The sequence below is a fragment of the Harmonia axyridis genome, chromosome 3, assembly GCF_914767665.1.
Source record: "Harmonia axyridis chromosome 3, icHarAxyr1.1, whole genome shotgun sequence".
In the NCBI taxonomy this organism is placed as follows: Eukaryota; Metazoa; Arthropoda; class Insecta; order Coleoptera; family Coccinellidae; genus Harmonia; species Harmonia axyridis.
In genome coordinates this window covers 20,085,118-20,097,778 of record NC_059503.1, presented here as the reverse complement: position 1 = coordinate 20,097,778, position 12,661 = coordinate 20,085,118, and the positions used below count along the sequence as shown (strand labels likewise).

At 30.9% G+C, this 12,661-nt stretch overlaps 2 protein-coding genes across 3 annotated transcripts in view; one reads left to right on the top strand and one right to left on the bottom strand.

Moving 5' to 3' along the window:
• Window positions 1-338: 338 nt before the first annotated feature.
• Window positions 339-2,341, top strand: LOC123675786 (NADPH-dependent diflavin oxidoreductase 1). The gene has a single exon (XM_045611304.1). It carries the CDS (start codon window positions 511-513, stop codon window positions 2,293-2,295), a length of 1,785 nt encoding a protein of 594 aa, XP_045467260.1. The 5' UTR covers window positions 339-510; the 3' UTR covers window positions 2,296-2,341.
• Window positions 2,342-5,245: 2,904 nt separating this feature from the next.
• Window positions 5,246-12,661, bottom strand: part of LOC123675517 — a 49,369-nt gene continuing 41,953 nt past the window's right edge. Inside the window, exons 2-4 of one of the 2 annotated variants that reach the window (XM_045610880.1) lie at window positions 9,209-9,430; window positions 6,601-6,850; window positions 5,246-5,576 (exon numbers count right to left, since the gene is read on the bottom strand). In XM_045610880.1, the coding sequence (XP_045466836.1) occupies window positions 5,310-5,576; window positions 6,601-6,849 (516 nt within the window). In that variant the 5' untranslated portion in view covers window position 6,850; window positions 9,209-9,430 and the 3' untranslated portion in view covers window positions 5,246-5,309. The remainder of the gene's footprint in view (window positions 5,577-6,600; window positions 6,851-9,208; window positions 9,431-12,661) is intronic. The other variant, XM_045610881.1, reaches the window with a different exon arrangement.

Sequence of the window (12,661 nt, the reverse complement as noted above, 5' to 3'; positions counted from 1 at the left end):
AACAACACTCCTGTTACTGCACATATTAATTTTTTAATTATTTTTTTATGTCACCTGGCTCAATATGATATATACCTCTTATACAGTTCTGTCGTCTTCAAGGGTGAGATAGGCGTGTAAATGAACAAGCGCTCAAATGCTCTTGACGTTAAATAAGTGCAAGTAGAAATTAGAATGAAAGTCTACCCTTCTCAACCATATCTAAATCCCTGTCCGCTTTTATGAGACGCCACTGAAGATAAGTCATAGATCAGTTAGAAGTTGATTTGTCTTAACCATAGACCTAATATCCATATTAGGTCTATGGTCTTAACATAAATAACTCTATGGTCAAGTGAAAACACTTGTAATTTTCAATTTGAAGTATCAAAGTACAATTTTGATGATTAGAATTTAGAAAATTATTGCATAATGATATGTGTGTACAGTGTAGTATATTAAAAAAATTAACAAAATGGCTTGACATCAGTAGAACAATCTAGTTTAATCTATTTTAAGGATTCAATTGCAATGCCATATGTCCATTCAAATCTTACTATTCTTTACGGTTCACAAACTGGTAATGCCCAGGATATTGCGGAAAGAATTTGGAGAGAATCCAAACGTTACTATTTCAAGAGTTTAGTTAAATCACTAGATGACTACGAGATATCCAAATTATCTGTCGATGAATGTGTAATATTTATATGTTCAACTACAGGTCAAGGAGAAGTTCCAGATAATATGAAAAAGTTTTGGAGGTTCATTCTGAGAAAGAATTTACCTGCAGGCATATTAGATCATTTGAAATATGCAGTTTTAGGATTAGGTGATTCGAGCTATGTTAAATTTAATTTTACTGCTAAAAAACTTTTTAAACGGCTGCAACAACTAGGAGGTGTTCCTTTTGTTCCCATTGGGTTAGGTGATGATCAACATGATTTAGGATATGATGCTGTTACTGATCCTTGGATAGAAAATCTTTGGAAACAATTATTAACTTTATATCCTCTCCCTGAAAATGTGAAACCATCAAAAAATGTTTCTGTGCTTTCTAGATGGACTGTTACTTCGAAACTTCTCAGAAATGTGAATAATGTTAGTATAAATCAATCCATTTATTATTCAACAAGGAAAATAGATCATTTTGATGTTACTGTAACTGAAAATATACAGCTAACAGAACCATCACATTTTCAAGATGTGAGATTAATCAAATTCAAAATCAGTGATCAAAATTATAACCCTGGTGATGTAATTGTTGTGAGACCAAAGAACTTAGAATGGAAGGTACAAGAACTAGAAGAAGTATTTGTTACAAATGGAGTCAATTTTTCTCAAGAAACAATTGTTTCACTCAAGGAAAAAGAATTTGAAACTCCTATTCCTGATGTGCTGAAGTATGATATACCTCTAAGACAATTGTATAGTGAGTATTTTGATTTGATGGCAATTCCTAGGCGTAGGACATTTGAAATTTTGGGTAGTATAACAGACAGTGAATTGGAAAGAGAAAAATGTATAGAATTTACAACTGCTGAGGGGCAAGAGGAGTTTTATAATTACTGCAATAGACCTAAAAGAAATATTGTTGAAGTATTGCAAGATTTTCCTAATGCTACTAAAAATTTGACTTTAGATATATTATTTGAAATATTTTCACCAATGAAACCTAGAGAGTTTTCCATTGCCAGCAGTTGCAGTTGGCATAAGAATGAAATTCATTTATTACTGGCAGTTGTTAAATTTAAGACAAAATTATTGAAGGAGCGAGTTGGTTTATGTTCGAATTTCTTGGCTGGTCTTCAACCAGGTGATATATTAACTGCTTGGATAAGGAAAGGAAGTTTTAAATTCCCTACTGATGCAGTTCCTATAATAATGGTGGGACCAGGTACAGGATTAGCTCCATTTAGAAACTATATATTTGAGTGTGCCCATAAAGGAATAGCATCTGCAAATAATATAATTCTCTTCTTTGGTTGCAGAAATGAGAGCAAAGATTTTCTTTGTGCAGAAGAACTCAGAAAATTTCACGATGAAAGAAGGTTGAATTTGATTTGTGCTTTCTCAAGGGATCAAGAACAGAAAGTTTATGTACAAGATAAAATAAGAGAAAACAATAATCTTATATGGAACCACTTGAAGAGAAAATGTTTAATTTTTATAGCAGGTAATGCAAAGTGTATGCCACAGGATGTTAGACAAGCCTTCATAGATGTATGTAAGGAATGTGGTAATATGACAGATAATGAAGCAGAAGATTTTATCAGTAGAATGGAAAGAGAAAATAGATACCAAACAGAATGTTGGTAATTTAATACTGTACACAATGTTGGCAGAATAAACAATTCTTGATTTTATGTATTCATTTCTTATGAGAAAACCACTGTCAAGAAGCATGCAAAATATGTTTCCGAATTCTATTCATGTAATTTTTCCAAGAAATTTCGCATGAACCTTCAATCTGTTATTTTACAACCAAATGGCTCAATTATACCCATAATTCAATACTATTCTAGTAATTATAAGTTTTCCAGTTCTGTAGGTTTTTTCACTGCAATATTCCAATTCACTCTTTTGAAAACAAATCTGACTCAAAACTTCCCCGTCTGACTTAAATTTCAATCAGAATACAATTGGTTCTCAATTGATCTGCTAGGACTCGAAGGGACATGCCATGAAAATATAAAATTACGTGAGACTTTTAACCCAATGTCATTTATTACTTTTTTTAAAAGTTTTCTCGCAAAACCAAAAAAGCATATTAAAATAATAAAAGCATGCTTGTGAGATCGGATTTTTCCACTTTTGATATATGTCGATATTTTGAATTGGTCTATTTCTAATGACATCGATTTTTTTGAGAAATTTAGAACTTTTTTTTTTTAATGAATACTGCGGCTTCTTTCCATGAACTGAACACTGAAAATTCCATTATTTTATCTTGGCATTCTTCGACCCATCCTGTAAAACACTGAAAGAATTCATAACAAATTCTGCGAAAAATATTCTGTTTCAGAAGGTTCTCAAATTAGAAAAACTGAATACTTTTTCTATGTTAAAGCTACATAGCTGCATTTTTTAATAAATCACTCAACTGAGATATTCGGACCATGAACCTCCTGTACACGGTGGGCGGACAGACATGATGTATTTTGTTCTTGAAAAGTGATACGAATCTAATTATATAAGACCATTCTCAACTAGAAATTCGAAAATTAGACATTTGGGTATAATGAAAGCTCAATGACACGTACAATATAATAGCGCAAAAAATATTTTGTATATTTCAATACCATTATATCTTTTGCCTTTACAAATAGAGAAGTGTTCTAAGGTTTTTTTTATTTTAAATACTTTATCTTAAATTTAAAGTTTTCCAGATACATAAAAAATTACACATGATCAAAAAGCTTAGTTTCTTTGGGAGTATATAAAACATTCTTAAGATTCATGATCGTTTTCTCTTAAATAGGAGATGGAAAAGGTAGATGAAATTGACAATTAGCCAGGGGTTTCATAAAACTTTGACCAATCAACTCGTTGATTGTAGTTAAGATGTCTAAAAACATGGTGAATGCACTCGTCAAATTTTGAATGCAATGACATTCGACCAAATTGAAAATATTAGTTTTAGTTCGTGGCGGCGCCGCAATGTCATACTTGTCATTTCCGTTGATTTTGATTGGATACATTAATTAAAACCCGATACTGACCAATCAAAAGCGATGTGTAATCGAGTATGATTGTGCAAAGACTGCAAAGTCGTGAAACAAAACACGAAACGTTTACTGGAATGAATTCAAATATTTGTAAAAGAGAGATAGAGAGTTTATTGGTATTTCAATTACAAGAATTACTTCCATAGATTATAACTATAATGAAAGATATACATATAGGTACATAATGGCACAAACCTCGTAAATAATAAATAACAAGAATCTTAATTTGTTGATAGCGTTACCTACAGTTGACATAACGAACTAATATTCTCAAAATTGGCGAAACAAAAGCTAATCACTTCATACTCCTGGTTTTTAGACATCTTAATTGTAGTTCTAGAATCTATAGGTATAGAAGTGTCAAAAATGAGATGGATTTTTGAACACTGAAATGATTGATCGAGACATAGACTAATAAAATTAGATGTTTTTGTATACCGGGTGATTCAAAAGTACTTTGACAAACTTCAGGAGGTGATTCCTCACAATATTCTAAAATGAATTGTGTCTGGAAACGCTTCGCTTTTAAAGTTTTATTTGTATTTTCAATTTTTTTAATCTTTCGGAATAGGTACTAAACCCTAATTAAACGAAAATTGGTATAATGAAAGGTTTTTTAAAGTCTCTGTTATTTTCCTCAGGCATATTTTCAATTTCATATGACATCGTATTTTTGAACTCAAACACCTTTGCGAAATTATCATAGGACGATTTTTCAATTTCATCAAAACTCGCCCTGAATTATTCAAAAATACCAAGCTCTATAGTAAAAAGACGACGCAGTTCTTGAGAGTGCATCATCCTATTTATTTGTATTTTCATAACTAGTTGGCACGAAATCGTGGAGGAAAAACTAATCTTATCAATTAATCTTCAAATTAATTTAAATGAGATATGATAACTTCAAACAGTTGAGAGCGCCTATTCGATTGTAATGAACTTGGCGCTTCGCAATTTTTCAATTTACCACAGAGAGTGGTATCTTCACCAAGAAAACATTTTTGTTAAAGAATAAGTCTTATTTACTAACTGACGTTGCGCCCCTACAATTTGGCGCCCTGGCAAAATGTCCGGTATATATATTAGTATCGGATCGATGAGCTACTTGCGCTACCGATATTTTTGTTGAATTTATTGATTGATCAATCTTTTCACAATGTGCTTGGCTGGTCGCCATCGACACATGAAACAGTCTGCTACACAAACTCCAAATTAAAAAAAAATCTCAACTATCACAAACTACTATTACGATTTCAACTTCACAAACGCTTCAATATTATTTTCAAAAAGAATCTTTCAAACTATATGGAGCTCCGAAATGGGACGTGAGGAAAAGTAGTCATCTCACCGTGACGACCATTTTGGAACTGCTTTTTGTTGAAATGGTATATCAGAATTCATAGAGAAAATCATAAATTCTTCACTAACATTTTATTAGTTTCTACAAAAAATATTTGTATTTTCTCATATTGAATGAATTTTTTTATTACATAATTCTAAAAATATCTAAAAATAGTTATCACATTTATGCACAAAAGCTTTTCACTAAAACCATTTTATCTATATTTAACATAAAATCGTTTCTTCTGATCTTGTTGAGAAAATTTAGTTGGGGATTTCTCTCTGCAGCCTATTATATTTTCCAATAGCATCTTGAACAAGAGCAGCTGCTGTTGATATTTTCTCAGGAGTGATTAAAGCTCTCACTGATTCCTGGTCCAAATTATTCAGATTTTGAAAATCGTAACTACAGAACGAAGTCATACTGCATATTAAGGCATTGAAAAAACCTCCTAAAACGAAAAGCAGTGTTGAACCCAAGACAACGGCTCCAACTCTTGTGAATAGCCATACTATGACTTCCAAGGAAGACTGAAAAGTAAATGAAATTAGGAAACATAATGAACATAAAAAATTTTGAAAACAATATGTATCAGGAAGATGATACTATCTTTAAAAGTTAAATAAGGTGACTAGACGTCCCGTTTTGAACGTGACGATACTATGCTCCTGAAGCAAAATTGTCCGTTTTTGGAAACTCCGCGAAAATCAAAATAATCAACAAGTTCCAACTTGTTTTTTTTTCTTTCATTGACTACCTATTGATTTTTCCCACCAAATCCTTGAATACAAAATTCCAGCAAAATATCGAAAACAAAAACTAACAAATGATACCGTTGAGTTTAGATTTTGCAAGTAAAAGAATTTCTTGATTCAAAAATTTTCTGTTGATCACGTCGTCAGAATCACAGAATTCAAGAATATTTAAATTAATTCTGAATTTTATCGTTTGAAAATTATGCGAAATTGAAATGATGAGTGATAATGAAATAAGCTATAGAGCCCACAGTATTAATAGAAAAATACTGCAAACATTATACTATATGATTTATTATTTCCTCGTAAAATATCTCAAATCATTGAAAAATGTCGAGAGCGGGGCTTCAGCGCTCGTCATTTATGCGCCAATTGGGCTCTTGAAGGCCACAGAACTGTATTTAGGAGTATCTAGGGGTGCAATTGACGCATGAAATCTGCACGTCAGTGTTTCTATCATTTTTTTTAAGATTTGAGTTGCTACCTACTACGATTTTCTACCCTATTTCGACCTTTTTTTTAAAATTCTTCACTTCCGAAAAACATAAGATCTGAACTGAACGTTCTTAGTAAAATTCAAGATGATCGAATGTTCACTAATTTTTTCTAGGTCTCCAAGTTCAGTCGTTCCATTATTCGTATTACTTTAGGTTTCCATAATAGGATCAGATCGCTGCTACGTGAATAGGGACTTTACTTAGCGCAAATGATTATTAAACAGCAAGAACACATAAAAAATATTTGCAATTATTTTTAAAAATATACTTATTCCAACACTATGAAAAGGTTAAGTACTCACCCCAGGTGTTGGCATAATTGCATTGAAGTATCCCTTGTCCACTGCTTGGGGAAGTTGTGAAGGTTGTGTATTAAGAGCTCCATATGGAATATTGTCCATATAACTATTGGCACCAAAATATGTGGTATGAGGGACAAACGCACTTGGAGCGTTCTCTTTTGGTTTGATTGTGGTAGTTGTTTGTGCCGGAATGCATAGTACGCTTCCAAAGACGGTAAACGTTATAAAGGTGACGTGCAAGAAGTTCATTCTGAAAAATATTGAAAAATGGGTTGATAAATGAGATATACAGGGTAACTGGTTAAGTAGGGACAACTCTTCATAGGAAATAGAGGATTTAAAACTGAATTAGGATTAGGGGTTCAAATGTCCCTAGGAAATTGGTTTCAGAGATACAGAGAAAATTTGTGAAATTATGATCTAGATACTTTTTTGCAGATATTCAATACAATTATTGTAGTGCTCCTCCTCCTTTAGTTCCCGAAAATCGAAAATATTAAAATTAGAAAAACCTTATTCAATATCTGCCTCACCTGAGAAATTGAAATGAATCAGACTAATTTTAGGGAGGAGCATCTAAATTAGTATTGATGTTGTAAAATAGTTATTTATGCAACAAGTGCAAAAACTGAATGTTTATTGCACGAGTTGCATACAACATTTTTTCTACGTTCATGCGAAAAGCAAAAAATGATTTATTGAGGTGCGACACTAGGTGTAGGAAAATTAAAAGCGCAACTTGAATACTTTATTATTAATATCGATTTGCATTGAAACAGGAACTAATATGTTACGAACAATTTAACTCAAACTTTATTTTTACCCTCAATGTTGAAAGTAAATGAACAATTGAAGTAGAATGACAGATGAATGCAATAAAAACTTTATTGCACTAGTACAATAAAGTACTTCTTTTTCCACTAAATATAGTTCAATAAAGTTTTGCTTTTTGCATGATTGTAGAAAAATAATATTATTTCATGAAGTAAATATAGGTACTCAACCTTCACAAATAATGGAATATTCATTTCGATCTTTTCGAATTTAATTAGAAATTTTGGTATTATTGTATCGAGTGAAATTTTTTACCTAACATGCAATTTGAAATTTTTATTACCTTCTGTATTTAATTGACCAATATGGATAATATTGATTTTTTTACTATATTTAATACATTTAAAGCAAATAATGATATTCAAATAATTAATTTTTTGAGATCCACCTACAACTTGAAATTGAAAAATCGTTACTTCTCAGACGTTATTCTTGATAGTTTTGGAATAAAAGGTATGAAATTTTGAATAATTGATATTCTGTTTCTAGTTCCTAATGCTATTATAAATTATTCATTTATAGATTGAGACATTTAGGTATTTCTTAGGATATAAGAAAATATCGCAAATTTTCAGCGATTTTCGGTTGGAAGACTTCGAGGTAGTGCAGCAAACGAGGTCATGATTATATTGTCGAATTTACCTTGTATAACCCTTTCAGACAACATTTATTCAGGAGAGCCGAATGAAAAGAATCCCAGCGCCCTCAAAATTACATTAATTTCCTTACCCTTTATACAAAACATAACACATTATGAGATTTCTTTGATGTCGATCATTTGACAACTTTCAATGCTGAAAATTATTAAGCAAAACTGAATTTTATTTCAAAAGTAATTCGGAGTAATTTTGTCGTTGGTGTAGCTAAGGGCTGTGAGACTTGGTGAATGTAATTCTTGACAACGAGCAGGTAAAGATAATTAGATCTAACAGCGGACTCAGTTTAAAAGAAGGTGGTTTTGGAAAAAATCGTGCAAACAAGCATCGAGAATCTAATTTAACCCCATTTTTCAGTACGAATTATTTCAGTTCCGGTTAGAATTATGTTTTTCTGTTAGGTGTAGGGAACATTTTCCGATTATCACTGGTCCTAGAGAGTTCCATGGAAAACATTTAGTATGGGGAACAGAATTTAATAGCGGTGGGAATTTTTTTAATTTAAATTAACGTGTCTCCACAAATAGGCCATTGACACATGGTTCAATGTTCAATTCCTCTAAGTATTACAGGTATTAATTTTTACAGAATATGAGTATTTAGAGAAAAGGAAACGAACTATAGTTACATTGATCAAATATGATTGTAAAATTGGTAATGTTCCAGAATTTTTTCTTATAATATTATGATTTAGTTTGTGTTTTTCGACAGAATAGAATAGCATTTTTTTATTTGATGACTGTGGGTATTTTTTATACATAATAAACATCATATACATATATGTAATACTTAGGTATCAAATTGAAAAGAATTTGTAATAATCGAAAGAATTGGACAGAAAAATGCGCTTTCATAGGTACTTTAACTAAAAGTACCTCACTTGGATCAACGATCAGTTGAATACAGGGAATAAAAGAAAGGAAAAAATTTGAAAAAATTCAAATTTCCAATTTCTTTGGGAGGTATTTAACGTTGTAAGTACCTAGTATAAAGTAGGTATTTATTAATGATCTTGCGTGTTTTTTAAAACCTCACGAATAGTTTTTTATGTCGCAATTTTTATTGGAAGAAAAAAATCATAAAAAATAGAAAAATTAAAAAAGTTGATCTGCACTTACTTTGGATTTGGGATTCACGAAATTTCGGCAATTTGCACTGCAGGTAGGTACTTGTGTAACTGATTGCTGAGTTGCGAAGTAGAAATATTTATACTCCTCAGGGGGAGGGATTTACCCTTGCGGAATACTAGACTACCATTGGAATTTCTTATCTCTACCAATATTTCTTTTATTTCACTTGGACCCGCTAATGCCCTATTGTTGTAGGTACTTGACTTCTTCCTGTAGAAGAGAATTATTTTTTTGTAGAAAGTAGGGAAGGTCTGGCCTACTTTTCGTGAAAGAATGGGTAGTGACTAATGACAAGAAATTAAAGAATATTTGTTTTATTGGCGGAACGGAAAATGTTATTGTAATTTTTTTTTATTATACAGGGTTCTGGAACAGTGGCGCGGTCACACATCAGGGTGTTCAGTTCTTCCTGGACGGTTTCCAAGTTAATTGTGAAGCCCCGTTTTTTTTGATAACTTTTTTAGTTTCTACATGTGAAATGATCCTATCCTATCCTATCCTATCAACTCTTATTTTGAAAATATTGATGGTTATCGAGATATTTAACATAGCATGTTTTTTTACAATGTTATTTTCTCGGAATATTATAAGTTATGGTTAGTCTTATTGGAATTTAATCCTGGTTAAATATCAAACATGAATTACTCTCTCAAAGGGTAAACCTGAAATGGACTAGCGCAATACAGGGTATGAAATATAGTTTGTCAAATTTCAAATTGAACTCCCTGTATATTATCGATTTATAAGATGCGCAAATGAAGGCTCTAAAAATATTATCAAGTACTTAGACCATATGGTGAAATTCACTGGTTCATTTGATATCCTGATTTCCAACCAAAAAAGCAGTATTAGGTATATGTAGGTAATCAATATGTTTTCTGAATTTCATTAATAGTTATTAAAAAAATTTGCCCGTATTGTAAGTTTTGGAATATAAAATCGAATGAAAATGATAAAACGATCGTGACGGATGATGGAAGTTTTTTGAAAAATTTCGTGTTTATAGCTTCATTAGAACCATATAAAATTCAAGCAGAACATCGAGAAACGAACCTAACATTTCAATGACAACAGATTTCACTGATTTTAGATTTTGCAAGTGAATTTGAAATAACAATTTCACGAGCAGAATATCGAAAGAAATGAGGAAAACACTGAAGTGAATTTGAGCGCAATTCAATTTCAATATTTCCTTCAATTTTGATTATGTGATCAGCTGGAAATTTTGCACGTGGCACCCAATTTCTGTACTCGGAAGTAACAAATAATATTTTTTCCATATTCTTATTGGATTTTCTATATAGTTTAGGTTAAGCGATCAACTCGCAATTTTGTGCCTAAAATTGTGATACTACCTACATCTAAATGCACATTCTTTTCTCGATCGCATATGTAGTTTTGAAAATAACAGGAAGGGATTATATAAGAGATCTGAACCTACCTTAAAAATTTCTAGGTCTTCTTATTCTAGAGTAATTGTGTTAACGGGCGGACATACATAATCGAAATTGAGGACTGATTTATCATCAGTTAGTCGAACCTTATCCTTTGACACCATCCTCGGCTCAAAGTTAGAAAATTATGTTATGACGAGGTATAAAAGTATTATATTCAGTATCATCGTAAGAATATATATTTTCAATTTCATTATTATGTTGCTAACTTATAGAGAAATGATTTCCTTGTTTTTTGGCTTCATAGGTTGTGTTACCGAGCTAGGAGAATCAATGTAACTGATTTCCTTCCTAAATTTCATTCTACACATTCCAATTTTTTTTCTTGAACAATTTCAGAAGTTTATTTCAGTACCTAAAAAACCAAAACCACATTCCACCGTAGCAGTAGAAATCTAGCAGAATTTCGGTTATTATATCGAGAAAAATATCAATTAATTTAAAGCAATCAAATGAAAATAATATATAAAGGCATAAATATTATTAGGACATATTTAATATTTGAGACTTTATTACGCACAGGCCAATATTTCGAAAAATAAATACCTCTATATTTTTTGTATGTTTATTTTGAGAAAACATATAATTATTACATTAGAATAAATATTCAATGTTTTTGCATGTAAGTATGATATATTAGATTTAAATTTAATTGAGGAGGTTTCGTTTTACTGCGAACTAATGGTCTATTGTGCCCTTGTAAGTATGATATATCTTCGAAATTTTATCATTACACAATTAGCTATTGAAACATATTTATTTTTACAAAATTTGAATTTTAAGTTACCAATTCTAAAAATCATTGATTCGAAGCAGTCATAATTTCGAACTGAATTTTTTTTGAATCCTTTTATTATAGTGACTGTAACAATTGGAAATATGAGACATTTCTGTTCATTTTGAATCCACCATCTAAGATTTCAAATTAAATCAACGAGTTGATCAAAGTTTTGTGAAACTCGAATATAAATTTGGTACTTCTATTTCCTTTTGTCCCAAGAGAGAAGGTACTAGCTATATTCATTAAATAAATAAAAAAACTTGAAAGAAATATATTTCTCAAAAAAGTTACAATTCTAGGAACGAAGGTTTTTTTCAGATAAGTATGGAGTCATGTATCCGGATGAATATAATGGCGCCATCCGGTTGAAAGCCATTACGTTTGACAGGTAAAAGCGAAAATATTTACTCAACATCAATTTGCGCTACCGACAATAGATCATTTTAAGGACACTTGAGATTTTATGGACGGTAACAATTTGGTTTATTGGGTACCCTTGAAAAAGAACCTTTGATATTAGGTATTAAAAAAAAATAAAATTTCAATAACTGTGAGAAATAAAAATTACTCCTACATAGTAACGGAATAAGAAATCTTTTGAAAAAAAAAGTTATTCAAAATTAAGTTAGATATCTGAAGAGGAATGTCATTGAATCGATTCATGATTTTGCTATTGGTTTAGGACTGATAACCTGTGATCGGAAGCATATTAATTTCAAATGACGAAATATTAATTGTCCCACTTTTTTTGAATAACGGAATTTGATTTATTAATTTTATATTATTTTTGAAAAGGAATTCCAACAAATATAAAACCAATGATAGGGATTCCATCATTCAAATTAACTCAAGTGTTCTTTGTTCAAAATGTTATAATTATATAACACAAAAGTATTATTCAAAATAACGAATATATTTTTCAACATTCTTGCAGTAAACCTTCTTATTATCATCCTGGCCATTAAGTAAGTGATTTGCATTCTTACAAATTCAAAAACATTGTTTTATAGCCTGTCATGGGTATATTGTTGACAATCAATTCAAAACCAGCCTCGCTTTTTCCTGAAATAGTTATAAAAATAATACCTAAAATTTTTTAGATATCTAACTTTCAACTTCATTCAAAGCTTAGGAGAATCCAAGAACTTAATATAAAAGCTTCAATGAGTGGATATGATTGAGTGAAAACTAATAAAATTATCCAAA

Excerpts from the sequence above, each read along its gene's own strand:
- LOC123675786 (XM_045611304.1), top strand. The coding sequence starts at position 511 with ATGCCATATGTCCATTCAAATCTTACTATTCTTTACGGTTCACAAACT.